The 22,255-nt window shown below is 34.3% G+C and overlaps 2 protein-coding genes across 6 annotated transcripts; both read left to right on the plus strand.

Annotated features, from left to right (window-relative positions):
* The first annotated feature begins 6,358 nt into the window (after positions 1-6,358).
* Pop2 (CCR4-NOT transcription complex subunit Pop2) lies at positions 6,359-10,329 on the plus strand. Of its 3 annotated transcripts, XM_069132183.1 has the most exons (8): positions 6,359-7,099; positions 7,503-7,597; positions 7,845-8,061; positions 8,674-8,859; positions 8,933-9,092; positions 9,170-9,446; positions 9,518-9,658; positions 9,741-10,329. In XM_069132183.1, the coding sequence occupies exons 3-8, from the start codon at positions 7,971-7,973 to the stop codon at positions 9,867-9,869; spliced, it is 984 nt and encodes a 327-aa protein (XP_068988284.1). In that variant the 5' UTR covers positions 6,359-7,099; positions 7,503-7,597; positions 7,845-7,970; the 3' UTR covers positions 9,870-10,329. The 3 variants fall into 3 exon arrangements, with proteins under 3 accessions (XP_068988284.1, XP_068988285.1, XP_068988286.1); XM_069132184.1 differs by lacking the exon at positions 7,845-8,061 and having other exon boundaries at positions 6,724-7,099; XM_069132185.1 differs by lacking the exons at positions 6,359-7,099; positions 7,503-7,597 and having other exon boundaries at positions 7,845-8,015.
* Positions 10,330-13,481: 3,152 nt separating this feature from the next.
* On the plus strand, positions 13,482-22,049 carry mesh (sushi domain containing 2 mesh). 3 transcript variants are annotated; one of them, XM_069131433.1, is made up of 16 exons: positions 13,483-13,960; positions 14,543-14,784; positions 14,884-15,071; positions 15,147-15,462; positions 15,714-15,882; positions 15,959-16,219; positions 16,447-16,637; positions 16,722-16,867; positions 16,943-17,224; positions 17,441-17,910; positions 17,991-18,265; positions 18,350-18,624; positions 18,715-18,869; positions 18,954-19,136; positions 20,611-20,761; positions 20,833-22,049. In XM_069131433.1, exons 1-16 carry the CDS (start codon positions 13,552-13,554, stop codon positions 20,921-20,923), a joined length of 3,804 nt encoding a protein of 1,267 aa, XP_068987534.1. In that variant the 5' UTR covers positions 13,483-13,551; the 3' UTR covers positions 20,924-22,049. The 3 variants fall into 3 exon arrangements, with proteins under 3 accessions (XP_068987527.1, XP_068987523.1, XP_068987534.1); XM_069131426.1 differs by lacking the exons at positions 20,611-20,761; positions 20,833-22,049 and adding an exon at positions 19,362-20,186 and having other exon boundaries at positions 13,482-13,888; XM_069131422.1 differs by lacking the exons at positions 20,611-20,761; positions 20,833-22,049 and adding an exon at positions 19,362-20,185 and having other exon boundaries at positions 13,482-13,960.
* Positions 22,050-22,255: the final 206 nt, after the last annotated feature.

Here is a 22,255-nt window from a genome sequence, read left to right on the forward strand (position 1 = left end):
CACGATTCGGCCTGGCCCCATCGGTTGACGTCGTCGTTTTATCGGTAATAGTGCCTCCGGTTTTATAGTGACACGCTGTTTTATACTTTTCGTGACTCGTAAATTTCACCAACGGCTTTATCGTTAATATCGCTTCGTGAATCTTGCAGGAGGACGCAGACCTCAGTGTCTCCTCAGCTGTTACAGCAATTTATCAACCATCAAAAGTTAACGGACAAACAGTTCTAAGGTTTCGAATATTGTGTGAATTTTAGCGCAAGATTTTTTATATTGGACCGCCGTTTTTGTATCGTTGATATATTTAAAGTCTTTGTTTGGAACAAAAATAAATCCAATCATCCGGTAGATCTACTTCGTCACTTTTCCCTTTACGATTACTATTTTAAGCTACAAATTACAAAGAGAAACTCTTCAAGTTGATCCAAAATACAATACGTCGGATGGACATTTCAGAAATCAAACTGGCTAACTCTACATTTTCTAACTTTCCTAATTTCATTATACCGATAGATAATTAATGTTCAGTTGTCAACGAACAAATGTCTTATTTCCATAAGTTCATTTACCGGAAGAGGATGGCATAAATAGTAACGAATACTAAAGCAAATTAAAGTAAAAAATAATATTTCTGACATCATTACTCTTCTCTACTTTTCGATATACGAAATAGGCCAATATACGTAGTTTCTGAACGTTTGAAATATTATTTTATGTGTGCTAAAATTAATTCACTTACTGTCGATGAAACAACGAGGAATATCCAGCTAATATCTTGAGCATAAGACCACGATACACAGAAAATTCGTGACATTCTGACACGAACAATAAAGACTGGAAGAATGAATGAACCGCAAGTCGATTCTAGGTTCGGTCAGACGCCTGAAGCTGGTACCGATAAGTAGTACGAGAGGCAATAGCAATGGCGGATGGGTGTTTGAGAGGAGAGCGTGTTATAGACAGCGAGCATGGAAGCACGAAGCTCGAGAAGAAGAACGGACGAAGATAGAGAAGGACAGGTCTCTCTCTATGTCGGTGGAAAAATGCGGAACTCATGCAATTACAGCGTCTTTGCTCCGGAAAGATCGTACGGGTTATCAGCCACGTGTGTGGCAATAGCCGAAGGCACTATCGGCGTGTCCTACGCTATATTTCTTTTGTGTCAGCGATCTATGGAAACCAGCAGATCACAATGGGTGCTTGAAAGTAATTCTAATAGGGGGCCCCGCGATAGGCCGAGCTCGTTCGCGACTTAATCTACGGCCACGGAAACTTAGTCACGCGTACATACCTATCTATGTACTTACATGTTGCGTTGCAATGTTACGTAGAATGGAATTATATTTAGAAGGTAGATGGTGGATACTACGTTACGATACGTGGGTACCCGGTTTTTCAATTAACCGTCCAGAAATTTGCATGGAAATAGATGGTATTTGTTTGACCCGTCCGAACAAAATTTTTATTTCAGTTTGTTGAACAATTGGATTAACATTGTTACAAAGAATGGTATTAAAATTAACAAAGACTTTATGAGCAAGTATAAAGTAGGTTGAAATTTGCAAGTGAGGTTTGTGCTTAAAAGTGGGTACACGTTCCGATTTGTTGGGCGATAGATAGATCTTGATACGAAGACTCGGACGATCAACGATATTATTTAATAAAATTGTCAATAAAAAGAGACAAACAAACGAAAAATGTCGTGAATAAGTGGATTTACGATACTTCTATTCGTATATGCTATAATGTGCTAATGAAAATTCCGATGTTCCACGGTCAGGCAAAGTAAATTTGAATTTCAACAAATTGGAGAGAAATCAACGGTTACAACTTGAAAGAGGAAATTTATCTATCTCTGTATAGCATGCGTGTGCGATGTTGTGTAGTAAAACATTGTGCAAGAAACTGATCCTGAAAGCCTTGTGCTGTTTTCAAGCACACCGCAATTGAGCCGCGCGACGATTTGAATTCGATTGTTACTCCTTCGATATGTCTTCGGCTAGTACAGGGTCCGAGTTCGGTTGTACTTTGTTTGCTTGTTCCCCTGTATCCAGAGCATGCGAGCTAATGTATTCTGAAGGCAATCATTGCGGTGCCTTGTTGTATGTAAATCACCGTTCCTGACGGAGATAGATTGTTTGAGGTAGTTTGCTACATCGTCACCGTTCCAAAATAGATTATATTTTGCCAAATTTTTCGCACTATGCCTATTTTAGGCACACGTGTTGAGAAAATGGTAAAATCTGAAAAAGTATTCGAGAAAAGAATGCTCTGATATTTTTATCGTTTAATTACATGTTTAGTTGAGGTATAGAAATACAAGATTCCACAGAACGTCAATCAGTTGGAAAGGGAACGACGAACAGTATCTTTCAAATCTCGAATTAAGATCCAGATCATAAACTTCAAACCTTTCAGAAATAAAAATTTTCTAGAAAGACTTTATTCGTCATCTTGTTTTTCTCCGTAGTTTCTACACTTTTCGCGAAAAATCTGAAAGCAAGCGATAAAAGCGTAAACAGAGTGTCAATAAAATACCGTAGAATGAGTGGAATGTGTTGCAACTGGTGCGGTGTGGTGCAGTGGCTCGATAAGATCGTTAAAAGTGAATCGTTGCGACGTTATACACCACGAAAACATTCTGTTCGATCGTGCATTCATTTCATAATGTATGTAAGATTATCGCGACCCGAAACGACGAATGTGAAACAACGAGAGCACAACCTATCTTTAATCAGAGCTTAGCCAGCGTATCTTCTACCAGAAACTTCATATTGGGAAGATTTGCGGATAGTTTTTTTTTAACCTTCTTTTCATAACGTACTATACTGTATAAGAAGTAACTGCATACATAGATAAATCGAAGAATATAACATTAATAAAACTATATGAATAATGTAAAAGAGTTTAACCTCTTATTGCTGAATAATTTTTCCCCTTAATATCTCGAGAAACAAATTTCTCCAACACCGCAATCTGACGCTTTCCTTTTCGGCGCGAAGTACACGTGCAAAGTCCAAGTGCAATAATAACACGATTGCACCCACGAAACCAATAATATGGCTAACGTTTCTTGTCAATACATCAGAACATTAAGTCGTCATTAAAGAAAAGTCGTGGAAATGATCGTCGGATCATTAACGTGTCACATAATGAAACAATGTAAATGGTTAAAAATGCCGGTGAAACGATGATGCACGACCTATTATACGAGTTATAAACAAATAGCGGGTATAGTAGCCAGTATGCGATCGTTAAAGTATTTTCTTCGGCTAAGGTGTGGCAAATAATAAGCATTCCCGTGGCACGCACGTACCATGGTTATGACGATAATAGAAAAATTGGATAATTTTAAACATGAGTGGAAGCTGGTATCACCAGCGACACGTACGGTTCCGGTTCAACAAATAGAACACACATAACACCCGGACGATATTACACGACACGCACTTGTGACCGTTTCTTGATCACGGTTCGGGACTTTCCAACATTCGATTGTAGCAAAGAAACTGTTAGTTCGAATAGTCAGGAAATGTCAGTCATGCATACACATATGAATACTATACATTTCCGATATTGACGGGCTATTATACGCTAAAGTGAATCAAAGAAGCAAACTTCCGCATACTGCGTAATAAGACAATTACAGACATATATATATATACATAGGTACTCTCTTTTTATCATTCTTGTATACATGCATTGTCAGTCTTTTTCTAACTGTTTATCCATCCAGGATCTGCTTAAAAAGATTTACATATCCTGTCTCGGAAATTCTAAATTACCAAAAGTACTTATCTTTATCACTAGCAGAGATGAGTTCCCGCAATCTATATTTAATCTTTCGAGTGCTTCACTTTTTCCGCATGTGTCATCAATACATATTATATAAAATGGTCTATAGCGATAAAAATGTTATCGGCACGTATATATATATATTCCACGTCAGGATTAACAGGCATAGTCATTACAAGTTGCGCTGGTTAATCAACAAGTGGCAATGAATAATAAATTCATAGCATTACTCTTGGTCGTCCTTTGCTGCGCTCTTGCGGTGCATCAAGTGTCAGCCGAACTACCATCACGTAAGGAACTTTATTGTTATATTTCGTACTTGTGTGCCATAATTTTTATTTAAATTTCTTGTTTAGAAAATTTGTTAGATATGGATGACTAATTCAGCAGGTTCTCGAATTTTTTTAGAAACGAAATTACTGTGAAATAGTGTATTGTCAATATTATAAAATAATTCGTATAAACTTAAAGATTACATTCTCTACGCTAGTCTTATAATTGTCATATTCGCTTTTAATAGCAAGGATTTTTCGATCATTAACAGATTGTACTTTACCATTGGCATCGGGCTCATGCAGAGGTTATTTCCCGAGATTCGGATACGATGTAGAGATGAATCAATGCGTACAATTTATATATGGAGGTTGCGAGGGAAACACGAACAATTTCAAAACTCTGGAAGAATGTCAGCGATCATGCTCAGTTTAGTAAGTCCTGTTTGTTTTTAGTCTATAGCATTTGAAAAAACGGATTAGGAGAGAGCCGCGGATACAGTACCAAGCAAAATTAGTTTTGGCTTTTTGCACTGAATATTAATTATCACTGGTTAACAAATTTTAACCTTTTTCCAATTTTACAACCTTGTAGAAAAAGTTATACACGAAAAAATCACTGCTATTGTCAACAACAAGGGCATAATACCAAACCATCAATTTGGCCTTCAAAAAAAATACAATGCCATCGAGGAAAATCATCGTATGATTCAACAAATTCTCTGATCAGAAGAAAAGGAATATTATTCGGCATTCTTTCTTGACATCGAAGATGCATTCGACGCAATTTGGTACAATGGATTACTCTCTAAACTACGATGTCTTCTACCTATTCGATTACACACACTAATCACATGTTACATTGAAAATACATAGTTCTACGTAAAAGTTAAAGATACTATCTCTGATATCAGTTCTATTAAAGCCTGTTTGTTTATATCAGAGGTGGAATTGTCAGACCCTAAAATTCTTAGTCTGTTCGCAGAGAAAGTACTATAAGAACTATGCACCTGTCTCGTTTAAATACTACCACGTACAGATGTTTATAGCTGTTATCTCGACTCGCTGAGCAGACTATAGACATTCTTACATATTCGAACATCATGTATGTATAATATTATGTATAATTGATATATATCAAATACAATTAATGTTGATACCAATGACATTACGTCTCAGCGCAGCGGAATACAGCATTTTCCAATAAAATTAGAGAAATGCACTGTCACATGGTATGCGAAACGTGTAAGGAGTAATGAGGGTGAACCAGTAGGATTATGTATTAAGTAACATTGCATTATTGTGTATACATCGTTCATTTCCAATTCGACAACTAACTCTGTATTATATGCATATAGTGATTTTACAAAAAAGTTATAAAGATAAAATTAAAAGTATTTAGTAACTTCATATCAACAAACATCTTGTGGTCAATTTTATTTATCGCTCATTTGTTCAAAAATAATACACTGATCATCATTATCTATCAATTGATCATTATTTACTGCTTATTTGTTTAAATTTGCGTTGTTTAAGAAAGATTATCCTTATCTGACATAATATGACAGTTATTAATTATACCTAACGATCCTTTTGGACTTAATCCAGTTTATTTACCATAAATCGCAACAACAGGTACCGGTACGGATACTGGGGTACCGCAAACTTTTAATCTGTACCGAAATTTAACGTGATGGTTCATACAAAATAAATCTTCACATTCTCACACTTATCTTTCGTATATACAGGATGTTTGGCTACAGGTGTAAATAAATTTAACGGATAATTCTTTAAGCTAAGATAATATGAAAATCAAAAATTAAAAAATTGCACTTTTGGCTTTGCTTTTTAGTTATTGACAATGAAAAATTAGCCGAAATATCCCTGTGCGCAAGCAAACCTCCTTACACAAGCGAAAGTAGATCAGCCTAAGCAACGGGGTACACAGGTATCCTTAAATCGAACGATGCATAGATAGTAGCTTATCTCGTACAAGTCGTAGAGAAGAAGATTATGACATTTGAAGACATAAACCATCCTGCGCGACGTTTTGTAAGTAAAATCGTAGATTAAACATTATATCTACCTACTCTTTAAAATCCATAACAGTATATCGGAAACTGTCCCACAAAATTTTCAAGTTTAGAAGATTAATGTTTTCTTTAATCCTTTGCCTTCATAAATAATTAATAAATAATTACACACATAAACAATGTTTATTGTTAACCCATAGTAGGTAACTGAGTGTGCTGCTCGCGCAAAGAGATAAAGCCTGAATGTTGTAGAAAATAAGTTGAATATAATTACAAACAAGTCGTCTGTAATATTTCCTATATTCGCTGTAGCAAATTGCAGAGGGCGTAAGAAACACTGAGATTTTTTTCTAGGTCGGTATTTCAGAACCTGAGACACAAAGAGCTATTTAATGTCACGTCTATTCTGCCTTTAGTTAATGTCACTACTATACTGAATCGATAACGTCGCATGTGACACGATGATGATAAAGAGGTTAGATGATCACCAAAACATGGAACACAAAAAATATATGTTAAATGTCATAACTATCTTGTATTTAGTTAATGGTGTGGTATTAAAATTGCATTGAGTGTCACATCTATTTTATACTTTGTTTGTGGTACATAATACATGTGATGTTTGTATAGGAATGTAACAAATTTTTATTTTTATTGACTTAATCAGTTTTGCTAGTTCAAATGAATATAATTTCTATACATACTGCTTTAAATAGTAAAATATAAATCCTAGCAATTGCCTATATCTCATTTATGGTTTTATTGTTAGGTTAGCATGTTAACAACGCCACGAACAAAAATGCCCGTTGTAGCGATTTTGGCGCCCTAACTTCAGACAGTGTTAGTATGTACATGTATAGAGGGAATTGCTTTAAGTTTGGACACTCGTTTAACCTGTTTGTAGTGTGACAGAAGATTTAAAAGCGTGATAAGTGTTTTATAAAGCTTTATTTCGCTTAGTACGTAAGAAAACATCGTGTGGAAAAACGACCATACCAAGAGGTACATTGTAACATTTATTTCTTTCATATTCGCGTGAACAAATCGCTTTTGTTTATCTGAAATACATAACCTATGTTTTCACCTATAGATTTATTTAGAATGTAACGTGTGCTAAGAAAATTTCTTATTGTTTAATATCACTTTATTATCATGTTTTTCATTAATATCACATTTCTGAATTTCATTTTAGCATACAATCATTATAAGACAATAATACTTGTTTACGCGGATTTCTAACCTGTAAACAGAAATGTTATTTATTCATCACAGAATTCAAATTTATTTATTGTTCTTTAATTTTCCATGTTTGTAATATACATAAACAACATCTCTGATATTAAATTTGCATATCATGCAGTGAAACTGATTTAACAAGTAATAATACTTATGTGTACATTTACAGTGATATGAAGAAGGTAAAGCTGTGACAGTGGGAATTAAACATAAAAATAACCCCGGTGACGACAAGAATATTTAACCTTATGCCCTCAGCTACCGGTACGTATTAAACAGCTTGTAAATATATAATTATTTATCTCTTTTACAAAGGTATTGTTCTGCAAATAATTTTTATATTAACTCCTCAGCTTTATTATAGTAAAATTTATCAAAGTAAGCCTTGAGAAGTGTTGGACTTGACATATATTTGTTGAAATTAAATGATAATTGATTGTATAATGAATACCAAAGGTGTAACACCAATATCTGACCTTTATATAATCAATGTGGCACATACGTATTGCAGGAACTGTGAAGCAAAATAAATAAAGTACTTTGGATTTGTGTGGATGATATTACGTGAAACATACTTCCAGAAGAACTACATAATAGAAGTCCTCTTTAAAAATAGTAGAATAGATTATAACATGCAATGAAGTTCCCAAGAAATATTCAGTCGCTGTTGCTGCAAGAAAAGGTGTGCGCTTTCAGAGAATTTCAGAAGAATGCACAAATCCTAGAAGGTGCAGTTATAGAGCCATTATATAGGCTCTGTAAGATAAATAATAAAATTTTTAATTTATAAAAAAATACTACAAACTACTGCGTAGTATCTGTTATAATTTCATATAATTTGGTACAGAAACATGTTTAAATAATCTTTATGTAACAAGTTTATATGTCAATATAACATAAGGTATATGACCATTGATTAAGATATAACAATAGAATTCAATTTTTATATTAAGATATGACTATATATTACACAGTTTAAGATCTTCATTTATGGTTGGTCTGTACCTATATGTAATACTATCAAATAATTTTTGTATTATTCAAGAACTAATGCTTACTCAAGGCAGTTGAAAAGAGTGGATATGGATATTCAAACAGTACCAACCAAAAATGGTTTTTCCTGCTATCTGTAATGATACAATTAATTACACTATAAAATATAATTTACCTAACGCTAACTATTCAAATAGTAAAAGGAAAACACTACATGAAAAGTTACACATATAATGTATCGGTTTATTATTAGTATTGGACCAATGAAATACTGATAATAGTCATTGCCAGTTCTTTTCTTTTTGTTTCATACAAAATAATACTTATATCTTTACACATTTTCACAGGAGGAAATAACCCTATAGGGCAACAGAAGGGTGGGGCGACTATGCCCAGTAATGAAGAATGCGGGATCCGAGATGTTTGGGGACATAATCTCGAAGAAGAATTTCGAACAATTCGGCAAGTCGTGCAGCAATATCAATATATTGCAATGGATACTGAATTTCCAGGAGTAGTTGCTAGACCCATTGGTATAATATAATAAAATTATAATTTAGTTGTACAATAATTATTTGTAAAGTAAAATATGATACTTTATTATAGGAGAATTCAGGACTAGCGCCGATTATCAATATCAGTTATTACGATGTAATGTAGATCTCTTGCGGATAATCCAACTTGGTCTTACATTTCTCGACGAATCGGGAAATACACCTGGTGGTAGTTATACGACATGGCAATTTAATTTCAAATTCAATTTACAGTAAGTTATACATAATTCAATATAGAACAATATAAAGGCATAAAATATAACAATACTAATGTTAAACAATTTTTTAGAGAGGATATGTATGCGCAAGATAGTATAGATATGCTGCAAAACAGTGGTATACAGTTCAAAAAACACGAAGAAGAGGGTATTGATCCGTTAGATTTTGCCGAATTATTGATGACATCGGGAATTGTTCTTGTTGACGACATAAAATGGCTATCCTTTCATTCTGGTTACGATTTTGGCTATCTATTGAAACTTCTTACAGATCAAAATTTACCCCAAGAAGAAAGTGAATTCTTTGAACTTCTTAGGATATATTTTCCAACAATATATGATGTAAAAGTATGTTTTGTATAGATATCTGTTATAATAAAAACTATTTCCACCTCTAATATGTGACATTTTGTTCACAGTATTTAATGAAATCTTGCAAAAATTTGAAAGGAGGTCTACAAGAGGTAGCAGAGCAATTGGAAATTCAAAGAGTTGGTCCCCAACATCAGGCTGGTTCTGATTCGTTACTTACGGGAATGGTTTTCTTTAAAATGCGAGAGGTAAACAAATATTTCGAATAAAACTGTATTAACCAACAAATCGTATATTGTTTTATTTTTAAAATTATATATATTGTTTTAGATGTTTTTTGAAGATAATATTGATGATGCGAAATATTGTGGCCATTTATATGGTTTGGGAACATCATTTGTCGTAAACGGTTCAGGAGGATACCTAGACAGTAATGGAGATAATTCTTCGTCTTCGTAATGTTAAAAACTACCACATCTCAGTCGCAACAGATTATTTCATTACAAATAAAATGTTATAAATAATGTTTCACTTAATGGTCAAGCGTATAGTTCATATCCACAATATTACATTCAAATCACTGCTGTAGATTAAAAAATATTACTACTTGAAAATGAAACTATAGGAACATTTTTTCATATTTGTGCATTTTTTGTATCCTTCAATTTGAGTCTTTCGTAGGTTTCTTCTGTGATACGTGCTATTAATCGAGAACATTTACAATACTGTGCAACATAAAATATGTAATATAGTTTCCTTACAAGCGTTTGTGACAATATTGGTATACAAGATACAATTGCAGTACAAAAGAAAAAAAAGGAAACAAATCTACTTTTAAGTGTTTTGCAAAATCTCTATTGGGGTATGGAAGGTTGGCTAAGAATAATGCAAAAAAAAAAAACAAATTAAGAAAAACAAGTGCAAGATTGCATTGTTTAAGTACATTTATCAGTGTTCATATGTACATTTATCATGCAATGCATTTATAGATCACTACTTTTTATGCCTGATAATTCCTTATAATTAGCGTTTTAATAAATATTCATCAAAATTACGCTTTGTGCAATTTTAGATCAACAGAATAAAATATTGTTGCGTAGTATTTGAGAAACATATTCTATAATTCTGTTATCCTGTTTTGTAGATACAATCAGCAAATAATTTCCTCTTCATTTTTTTACATTATTTTTCAGGTAGTATTTCTCTTACACATACTTTTTATTGTGAAACGAATTAGTAACGTGACTAGGAAGATCTTTTGCCACACTTCAAAAATGAATATCGTAAAATACATTTCTTTTGTAAATAACACATCGTTCCGAAAATACAATAAACATCTTAAATAAAAGCTTTGTGATTTTTAATATCAACTACACAACCAAAACGAGAAAAAAAGAACATTCTGAGTTACTTGGCAAATAATATAATAAAAAACTGTGAAATCCGCTTCAGTTGAGCTGCGGAAGACTTGGTCGTTGGGGACGAGGGATGGTACTTCACTACACACCGAATATAACTGAATAAAAGTAGATGTGAATTTTCATACATATTCACTAGATCCAATCATGCGCCGTCGTGGACAGCATCTGAAATTGGAACATTTTCTAGAAGTTTCGCGGCTTCACCTCTCAGGTACGTCTTTAAATGTTGTAAATTTAAGGCCTTCGAAATTTCCGAATCCGAGTGTATCAGAGACTCGAAGAGTTCATTAAAACTTGGCCAGTTAAGAAGATCCCCACCGAAGATCGGTGAAACGAAGGTAGGATCCTTGAAGACACGAGAGAGCTTCTTTCCCCTGACAGTTTTAATTATGCTCCGTTATTATGTTTATGTTCCGTTATTCCAGCGGTTCCAATGAAATATACCCAATGATCTCATGTCCGAGAGCTTCATTTAGCTGACCACGAGTTCCATAAATCCGAGTAAGTGGATGCTATTCCAGGGGCAGACGTAAACGGAATGGTTATTGGCAGCGCAGTCCGAAGGGTAAACATAGATAGTCCCCAACTCGGTCTACCATATTTGATTGGGTTTTAGCGGGCCCTATGGGTCCTGTTGGGAATCCATGCCAGCAAGTTCCTATGTTACATTGTCTTACCAACGAGCGCCTTTTGGTACCAGTTACAGAAATTTCAGGAGATGGAAGAAGTCAGTTACAGGAACCCTGCCTCAGACGAAGGCAAATCCTGCGAAAGTCACTTCCAGGAAACGCACTATCGCGAGGATTTACATTTGAGTTAATTTATTCGTCGTCAAATCAAAACTAGCTCTGTCCTTTTAACCCGGCTTTTAAAGAAAATTCAAGTCCATTTTTAATCTTTCAAAGGTACCGTTTTATGCCTGATTTGACTCGGAAGTGGTCTTAGCTTGGATCCGAGGACATTCTTCTAGGTGACCCTCTTTCGTTACGCATTGAGTATCGAAAATTCAGGAAGAGCTGACATCGAAGTTACATCCAAATTTCCGAAAACCTTGTTGGTCATGTTACGCGAAAAATGACTCCTCGAATGCTACTCCAGACGGATCGCTGGTGGTACTAACCAGAATCAACGTGGCGTCAGTAACCTCGGCGTTTATGGCTACAGCATGGCCTTTACCGCGGATGATTTCTCAGTCATCCCTCGATTAATCGTCACGTAGTGATAACGTCAGATATGGAGTAGCCACAAGCGGATAAGACTATAGCCATATTTCTACCATAGACACCAAAGCATAAGCAGTCTTTCGTCTCACTCACTTTCTTTTACATCTTACATTCTCAATATCATTAAGCATATTATTAAGCGTTATTGTTAGTCTTTAATTTAGTCGTTGTAGCGTTTATTGTGTGCAGTTATAATCATAGTTATCGTCCTTTGTATATAGTTTTATAGAAATAAATGCGTTAGGCATTCATTGCTGTGCTAATGTGGGTGTAATCCTTATCCCGCGCACCAGCGCCTGACCACATGCAACCTCAAACCACAGAAAGCATTATCATGTTTTTCGATACAGTTTTCGGCAGACGAAAACGAGTGAGCCATATATTCTTTGTTTGTCGAACGATTAAGATTCCACCGCATTGCTACCGCTTTGCTTTATTGTACAAATGGATACAATACACCTTCGAAGTTCGAATGGTTCAATGTTCGAACAAAAATGTCAAGAAAAAGTCAGCTTAGCTAATGACTAAATAAATCATTATGAAATCGAAGAAGGACAGCAGTAAATCAAAAAGGAAAGTTGTTAGAACCACGATAGAAGTGAAAAAAAATCATATCCAAACAAGAGGATGGCGTTCGTACATATCTCGGATCCAAGACAATTCACGTATAGGACTCTATGATTCAATGAAAGGAAACTCTCCTTAATACAGTTAGATATTTTTTAAGTTTATATATTCCTTTTATGTAAGATCTTATGTATTTTTATTTTTTTTATACACAATTTTATGCATTAAATGCTGTTATAAAAGCATCAGGACCGGATTAATCCATTCTATGTCAATTTTTATAGGAAAATGATTTCAGTTTTCGAACAAATCGATTTCCGAACAGTTCGTAATTATGTTCGACATCAGAGATTCCACTGTATTAGTTAGGTGCGTCTAACACAAGCCAGGTCATCGCGCGCAACGCACACATAGCATGATAATACGGATGATCAGTGAGGGCGACGGTTTGGACATCAAACAAACATTAAGAAACCCAGATCACTACAGAAAAACCGGTCATCCTAAAGAAAAGTCTAGGACAAGTTGGGGAAAATCCGGACGGGCGTTAACCATACCTGAAACGGATTATGTTCAAACTTTGTGTACCTATTATAATTATTTATATTGCTCGTGCATCCGAGTCTCTCATTTTAAAATCATTTTTAGAATCCCAAATTCTGCTTGTCGAAATCGAGAGTAAATGCAGACACAATTTTATCTCGTTTAAAGGGCGTTTTGTATCCTTTCGAAAATGGGTCACTAGTTCTTCGTTCGTTTTATTCGTTCAAGTTTCAACGTTACCTTATCCATCCGTAGTAAGAAGATAAACGAGCTTTATCACAATATTACTGATATCAGTACCGCTATCACTACTCGTTACCTGAAACCAAGCTCAGTCTCTTTTACTAAATCAGACAAATCGTTACAATTTACTTCTGGATATTGAAAATGCGGAATGAATCGTATCTCGGTCGTGTTTTTGCTTTCCCAAAGTTGATCGTTTTCTGGTGCCTTCTTGTTCTACTCACCAGTCACATATCAGCACAAGTTGAAAATGAAACGTTCGAGAGTGTATTTGGACTGGATAGACTGGATAATAAGGAATCGATGTACCCAGAAATTAACAAGAATACCGGACAAATATTTCCGATAGAAACGCAAGATTTATCCGAGGTAGTGGACTTGAACGGAGGTGAAGATGATCACAAGGAAGGAATGGAGAAAGGAGCGGAAGATGTCCCAGCCAGTACCGATGACAACCCCGACGAAAAAAATATACCTGAGGGTAAAATCATGTCTTCGTCTGGTTTCTCTAAGAAAATGATCGGAAGAAAGAATGAGAAGTATGTGAGGTACGGTAAGTATTTCGATATCAAAGGGCGTGACCACTATTTCTTTTTCTATTTCTGTAAAGAATGTGAAAAATTAAAACAAGACAGAATGTCTTTTAAATTCTAGGAAATTTATTTAGCGAAAAAACGTTGTACGTAAGTCAAATACATTCTTTTTAATTGGTGAATGTATTATTTTGTTATATATAGTCCAACTAACGAATCACATCTTATCTGTTTTATCAGTTACTCACTCTAGTATGAATCGAATGAATCATTGGATTGTATCTTTTGTAACTCGTTTTCCAATCTTCCTTCCACGTAGATATATTCCTCATATCTAGACTAAAATTATTTCGTTTGTTTTTACTTTTACATTTGGTCTAATCTAAATGATCGTGTTATCGCCCCTGTAAACATATTTCGCTCGTTGACGTTGTTTGTGGATACGTAACAGCGATGTTAACAGAAAATCTGCTAAAACTGGTAGCAGTATTTTCATTTTCTTATAGAGTTATTAATCGAGCTACTAAATCCAAATGCTTGAAATTATTGCACGTGATATCAAATATCGATACTAAAATATTGCTATTCGTGTATCCTTACAGACTCCGATTTACCGGAAGCAGACAGATACGCGCCTCGTCCGGATGATTCAGTTCCAAATTATGTCTTAACAGAGACTAGACTGAAAGAAATTCGATCAGAATTCATGTATTGGTACTTCGACAAGGGTGGTAGCGATGACGAAGGCGATTATCAAAGGGAAATCCAAGCTTCGACGCCACAAGTACACAAGAATTTCAATTTTCAATTACCATTCTTTGGCTTCAGATTCAATTACACCAGAGTATGTTACTATTTGTTATCCTCTTATCATTAGTGATTATTAGATAATCTAATCTAAAAATATTAATAAATCTCTGATTGTCCGTTTAAAAAATTACAGGTATCAATGAATGGCTTCCTAGAATTTAGCGATCCACCGATACATTATACATATCCTCTCGTATTCCCGATCAAAGATTGGCCAAGGAAGAACGATCCTAGTTTTATAGGGATATTTTTCAGTAAATGTCGCATAGGAGAAATAAGACCAACCGACATAGATCAGAGGAGACCCGGTGTATACTTTAGGCAAGTTAAAAATTACTAAAATTATTAAATAACATTTTAGATGATATTGGAATTTATCACGAAAACGAATTGTAGACTGGAACGAGATTTACAAAGGAGAACAGATCAATTTGGCGTCGAAATGCGTGAACGCCTCAAATGGGATATCCGCGAAGGAATTATTGGTACAGATGCCTTCGACCCTAAACACGCAGTCATAGTAACGTGGAAAAATATGTCCTTCACCGGTGGTATCGATAATTCCCTTTACAACACGAACACGTTTCAAATGGTCCTGGCCACAGATGAAGTGAACACCTACGTCATATTTAATTACCTGAATATTCAATGGAGCAGTCACACGGAAGCTGGTGGTGATACAATGTATGGAGAAGGTGGAGTCCCAGCATTTGTAAGTTCATTCAATTTTTATATTTTGCTCGTTACGGCTGCATTAAATACATATACGCTTTAAATATAAGAATTTTATGATTTATTTAGGAACACTATTGTTTATCGTGTAATGATAAATTTATTGTCGGCGATATATTTCAGTGATGAAATGGAACTCGGGAAATTTCCTAGTTTCCTTCATATAACGTTGCCTATTTAATTTTATAATTAATCGTTCGAAATTAATTAACCAGTGTTATCTCTGCTTAGGTCGGTTTTAACGCTGGAAATGGCACACGAAGCTACGAATACAAGCCCTTCTCTCAAATGTCGACAATTCGCGATTTAACTGGAAGAGGATGGGCGAACGGTTTTCCAGGACGTCATATGTTTAGGATAGATGAAAACATAATGCCTGCAGTTTGCAATAAAGATATTTGTAAGATTGAACAACGCGTAGCGAGGAGTCATTAATAATTAATGATAATGTCGTAATATAATAATACGTTTTCCAGCTGGAGCAAATTTGCCTCTTGTGTTTGCACCCGAAAGCGGAAACATGTTAGGCGGTACCATCGTGAATATTACTGGTCCGTGTTTCAACGAGACTGAGAAAATTCGATGTATGTTCGAAAGTGAGTGGGTGATAGGTACTGTAGTGGACAAAAACCGAGCGATATGTGTTCAACCGTTCGTGAAGGCACAAGGATATATTCGATTCGCGATTAGCATTGGTGACAGTAAAACATACAATTGGAAGGGAAAATATTTCATTGGTAAGCTGATAACATACGCAGTGACTTGTTAATATAATTAGGAATATAACTAAGAAATATCATTGTCGTAGTTTTTATGGTCCTTTATAATAATTTAAAAGAGTAGATAATATTTCTGTGAATTTTATGAAAGTTTTGATTAAGCCTATCTATTTAATTCGAAATAAAGGTGAATAAAGAATTATGATCTTCAAAAGATAAATATTAATTATAATAATTCTTATCAGAAACCCCAGCTACAGCGACCGAGAAAATCTTTGTGTCCAATAGCGTTCACCAAGCATATCCAGCTGAAATAAAAATTACTTGGGATCGATACAATTTAACCAGCAATTTGAACGCGGGAGTACAAATATCTTTGTGGGGATATCGTGAGACGAAAACTACTCCCGAATTTGAATACATCACTAATTTGGAGGTTGGTTCGAGAAATCATTTGCCCGTGACATAATATTTAATTTTATTATCAATTAAAAAAAATATTATAATTGAAAAATTGTAGACAGCATATACGAATTTGGGTAGCTATATTATAAGACCAGCAGCATACCGTGACTTAAGCAATCCTTATCAGCAAGACATGACTTTCGGTTTTCTCCAACTCAATTTAACAGATCCGCAGCAACAAACTGGCCTTAACATCACGCCGTATGTAAATTATATGTAAAAAAAATACTTTTAGATATTATTTGGATAGTCGAATTACAAAAAATGTTTGTATAGGAGCCTATGGAGTAGACCAATTCCATTAGCCTGGTACTTTGCTCCACAATGGGAAAGAGGGTATGGATCAAAATGGCCTCAACGACTTTGCGACAAGTGGATCATGAACGACAGATATTTGAAAAATTTTGCGGCAGAAATATCCCTGTGTCCGTGTACTTTAAAACACGCGTTAAATGACAAAGGTCGTTTCCTTCCGGATTACGATTGCGATAAAGATTCGAATTTGGATTGCATGTATAATCTGCATGCGCATCATTGTGTGAGAACAGGGGCGCCAAAGTAAGTAAGATTTCTGTTAGTATAGAAGTAGAATTTTATAGGCAAAAGATATTTTAATTTTTAATGTATGTTTGCTTGAAATTGTTATTGGAACGAAGTAATGATACAATCAGAAGAAACATTTTTCTCATACTTTCCATTATTCCCAGTTCTTCTTTAATATAGCTCAACATTGCCGATTTTTCTTTTATATCATACTTTACTTCTTAATTTTAGCATGGACGGTTCTGAGCAGCAATGTTGCTACGATAAAAATGGCTATCTAATGTTGACTTACGATCAGCAATGGGGTTCGAGACCACATAGATCCCACAACTTGGGATACTATCCATGGGACGAGGCGAACAAAGTACCAACTCTTTCTCATTGGTACCACGACATAATACCATTTTACATGTGTTGTATGTGGCAAGAAGAACACGCAGTCGGTTGTGAAACGTTCAGATTTGAAAGACGACCAAGTCAAGATTGTATCGCTTATCAGTCTCCAGCTATCGCGACGGTGTTTGGTGATCCTCATATTGCAACATTCGATGGCTTGGAATATACCTTTAATGGAAAGGGAGAGTTCGTTTTAGTACGTGTGAATAATCTGAAAGATAAGCTTGACGTGCAAGGTAGATTCGAGCAGTTGCCGAATAACGTGTACGGTGAAGTTAGGGCTACGCAATTGACATCTGTAGCAGGTAATTAATTTACAAAAACTAGTAAAATTATAAAAATTTGATAATTCCTATTGGAATTAATTTAATATTTTTCTATACAGCAAGAGGAAATAATTCAGCAACCATAGAAGTTCGATTAAGGCCAAAACACTCGCAATGGAGATATCGCCTCGATGTTTTCGCCAATAATCGTCGAGTATATTTCGATAGGCCATCCATAAAATTTCAACACTTTACCGGCGTTGTTGTTTATACACCCACGTACATTTTAAATCAGAGTGAAGTGATCATCATGTTTGATACTGGTGCAGGTGTGGAAGTAATCGAAAACGAAGGATACATGTCAGCCAGAGTTTACTTACCCTGGACGTACTTGGTACGATTTAGAAAATAAATATGGACTTATATAATAGATACTGACAAATATATAGAATTTATAAATTTATCTATTTCATCTTAGAATAAAACCAGTGGTCTATTTGGAAAATGGAACTTTGACATTGCGGACGACTTGACAAATCCGGATGGACAGCAAGTAGCAGCATCCAATTTGAACCACTTTGAGGCTGTACATAAAGACTTTGCGATTCATTGGATGTTGGAAGATAAAGAAGACGACGATAAAGGAGGCCCATTGTTCACCAGAGAGTTTGGCAGAACTGCGAGTTATTATTCCAATAGAACCTTCGAGCCCGAGTGGCGTAAGACGCCTGCAGAGATACTACCTTCAAACAGGTGACTATTATTTTAATAGTCTATTTATCCATCAGAATAACGAAATATCGAACTGTTTATAAAGAAAATATTTATCTTCCTCCATTGCAGGTCGTACGATATACAACGAGCTGCTGATCTCTGTGGACAATCATATCAGTGTCAATATGACTACGCAATGTCGCTCAATCGTGATATGGCTCATTTCACGAAAAATTATTACAATACGTACACTGAAATAAGGGATATCAATATAAATGAACGAGGTGAGTTACAAAAGTTTTTAGAGAATATTTAAGTCAATAACTATTTGTATAATTTGTTTCACGTTCTATTTTTTATTATTTCAGTGGTATCATGCGGTGTATTGGAGACGCCACGCTTCGGACGTAAGAGTAACTTCTTTTTCGTGCCAGGTACGAAGGTAACTTTTGAATGCAATCAGGACTTTATATTGGTTGGCGATCAACGACGTGTATGCACCCCCGAAGGTCGTTGGAACGTGCCGGAGTACGGATATACGGAATGTCTACGTGAGTATTTGAATTATAATTTTATGTATTTGTTTTCTAATAAGACAAGGTATCATACAATAATCACCTATCGTTCTTCTATAACTTATCTATACTTATCTTTCGAAAATCTTATTGATCTCCATGGCTACATTTCGCATATTGAAAATAATAATTCATTAACAAAACGGCTACCCCAACTACAAGAGAAATAAAAGAATATTCTTTGGTATTACATAAATATAGGTCAGATCGAGTATGCTCAGCGTACAGCATGGACAACAATGGGCATTATTTGCGCCGTTTTAATTCCTGTAATAGCGTGTGTTGCTGGCGCCTTTTTTTATGTACGAAAGAATCAAGCGCAGGAAAGTTCCTTGAAATCGTGGCGTTATTCTGAACGCGGTTCTGGTGTTGACAATGATTCAACGCTGTTATCTCGGTTAAAATCATTCGATAGACCAATTTCACCCGTTAGCGATACTAGCACTAGTTCGAGTATGATTAAAAAGCCTCATTCTTATGACAAAGTTTATCGTACACACGAACCTTTGCCTAACAGACCAGATATTGATTTTGAGGATAAAGATTGGGATCTGAAAGAACCCACTTCTCTGACAGAATCGGAAAAAAGTACAACAGACTCTACCAGAAAAACTGGAAGTCCCAGTAAAGAAAGTGACGTCTAAAATATCAATAATATTAGATTTTCATAGATTTTTAAATAATATTCACGCAATATACTTGACATTTCAGAAGTTCGTTATTTATATGTTTTTTTTTCTTTGGGGAACATCTCTTCCATAACAGACATTTATCGATTTTTATCTCATCTCTGGTAATTATTTGCAGTCATATTTTCGAAATAATCCAGAATTAAATCACACATACTCGAATATCATTTGCACAAGAAATAAATTCATTCGTCATAGGAAATGAATTAAATTTTACGCCCAGAATTAATAAGATTTAATGTGTGTGTATATATATACTGGTTTTGCTGTGGAATAGAAATGTTCTTTATTTACAAAACGATACATTATTACGTTGTTATACCGCGCATAAGCTTTATACTTTTATAATATGTAATGTATAGTATAAATATTTGATTGCATTAAAATGCATTATTGTTTGGAATAATGGAAGTTTATTGTAACGTTTTTATATAAAATATTTGCCAATTAATGTAAAAAAAAGCAGTTCAATAAACTTTTCTATACCTTTAAATATTCAGGAAATTTCTATTCCACATGCATTTACTACACGTTTGATAAATCGTTTTAATACCTACTTGATTTTCATAGTGGAATGGAAATTTCCACCAAAAATATTGTTATTAATTATTTTTTCATTTTTTATTATTCTCGTCCTTTATCCTTTATCCTTTCTTAATTATATTTGTTTTTATATGTGTATATATTATATCGATTACTATGTTTTTCATTTGTGTAATCGTCAATTATATTAATGCTATAAATTGTATTGAAAATCACAGGTCAACAGGAATATAGTTCTCGTCAAGCAGGTATCACAGCTGGTATAGTACTTGCTTGCCTAATACCAGTTATAGTACTGATTATTTTTGTGGCATCCAGACTTCTAAAGACACAGAAAGAACAAAGAGAACAGGAGGAAGCATTGCATAGGTATTGCAATTGGTATCGTAAGTTATAAATGATAATTTAATCAAATATTAATCTTTTTATTTTTTCTACAGAGCGAGAAGTACAGAGCTCCAAAGATTACGCAAGCTCAAAGATGAACAAGAACCTACTTCGCACACCAGTAAAGCAACAGAAATAAATTAAATAATGGACATATTTTTATACAAATTTTTTTTATAACTTGTTTCATATCATTGCACATTGTATTCTTATCATTTACTCACTTCAAGACTTAGTTATATTTATTTTAGAAAAATATGTCTAATACATAAGATAATTTCCGTACAACTACTTTTATAGTTATTGTTCAGATTATGTTTAGTTAGTAGCTAACGTGACATAAAGCATTTAATTTAGAGTGCAGCTAAAGATCCATTTTTTTCTCTGTCAGACTACATTTTATGACATAAATCTTCTGCATAAGGTGGAAAGCATATTTAATATAGTATTATTTTATATTAATGTTAATACTGTACATGTAAAATGTTCGATACGCAGGATATCCCACTAACTTTCTTATGAGGTAATATCTCCGTTACTGGTAATGATACGGGAAAATGCCAAAACAACAGATTGCTTGGTTCGGAGGGACAAATATTATGGTGAACAAAAATTTTTTCTTAACGTCACACTTTTCGAGATTTCAAGCTCATCGATGTTTTTTTTTAAATAGAATCATATATTTCTTAATGAGAAGGACGAGGAAAACAAATATAAAAACAGTACCTTACGTCCTTTCTTGTCTTTTGTATGATAAGTTTTATAAAATAAAATTTAAAATATCTATTAATTTTTTATAGAGAATCTGGAACTGGATCGATTAATATATTAAAAATATATTCAAAAATGCTTGTTTATCATAATATTTGTCCCTCTGAACCAAATAGTTTGTTGCTGTGGCATTTTTACATATCATTAAAAGTAACTGAGATATCGCTTTATAATAGAGTTAGTAGGGCACTCTATGTATGTATGTATAATTAGAATTTTATACAATCAACAAAATATATAAACGGGTTATGAAATATAATTTTTTAAAGTATTTTATAAAATTTTATAAAATAAAAAGATGGCATTTAAATATCACATATAATTATCAAACCGCGATCATACTTCCATAAATACAACAATACTATTATTTTACCGCTTTATCTGTTAATGCAATATACAATGCGATAACTGTGATGTACATACAATTGAAGGTTGTATCATGCATAGTTCAATGAACTTAGATTAATATAAGTATTAAGAATATATATATTCAAAAGTCTTATCGTGAATAATTGTTACATTATACCTACATAGCCAACTTTTGGGAAAAATCTAGTTTTAAAAATCTAACATACACTGCATACATATGTATGTGGCATCCTGGCATCCTATGTTACTTGCGACTAACTTCAGTTCCCAGTGTTGATGTTGCCCTCTCGTAACAAAATAGGTAACTACGTAACGAGTTACCGACTGTTCGACGTC

This window comes from Bombus flavifrons, chromosome 2 (assembly GCF_040668555.2).
Source record: "Bombus flavifrons isolate JBK064 chromosome 2, iyBomFlav1_principal, whole genome shotgun sequence".
Lineage (NCBI taxonomy): Eukaryota > Metazoa > Arthropoda > Insecta > Hymenoptera > Apidae > Bombus > Bombus flavifrons.

Coding starts and splice junctions, on each gene's coding strand:
- mesh (XM_069131422.1), top strand. CDS start 13,552: ATGCGGAATGAATCGTATCTCGGTCGTGTTTTTGCTTTCCCAAAGTTG. Junction 13,961..14,542: donor TGAGAAGTATGTGAGGTACG/GTAAGTATTTCG, acceptor GTATCCTTACAG/ACTCCGATTTACCGGAAGCA. Junction 16,638..16,721: donor AATACATCACTAATTTGGAG/GTTGGTTCGAGA, acceptor GAAAAATTGTAG/ACAGCATATACGAATTTGGG.
- Pop2 (XM_069132183.1), top strand. CDS start 7,971: ATGAAGTTCCCAAGAAATATTCAGTCGCTGTTGCTGCAAGAAAAGGTG. Junction 8,860..8,932: donor AGTAGTTGCTAGACCCATTG/GTATAATATAAT, acceptor ACTTTATTATAG/GAGAATTCAGGACTAGCGCC. Junction 9,659..9,740: donor TTTTCTTTAAAATGCGAGAG/GTAAACAAATAT, acceptor ATATTGTTTTAG/ATGTTTTTTGAAGATAATAT.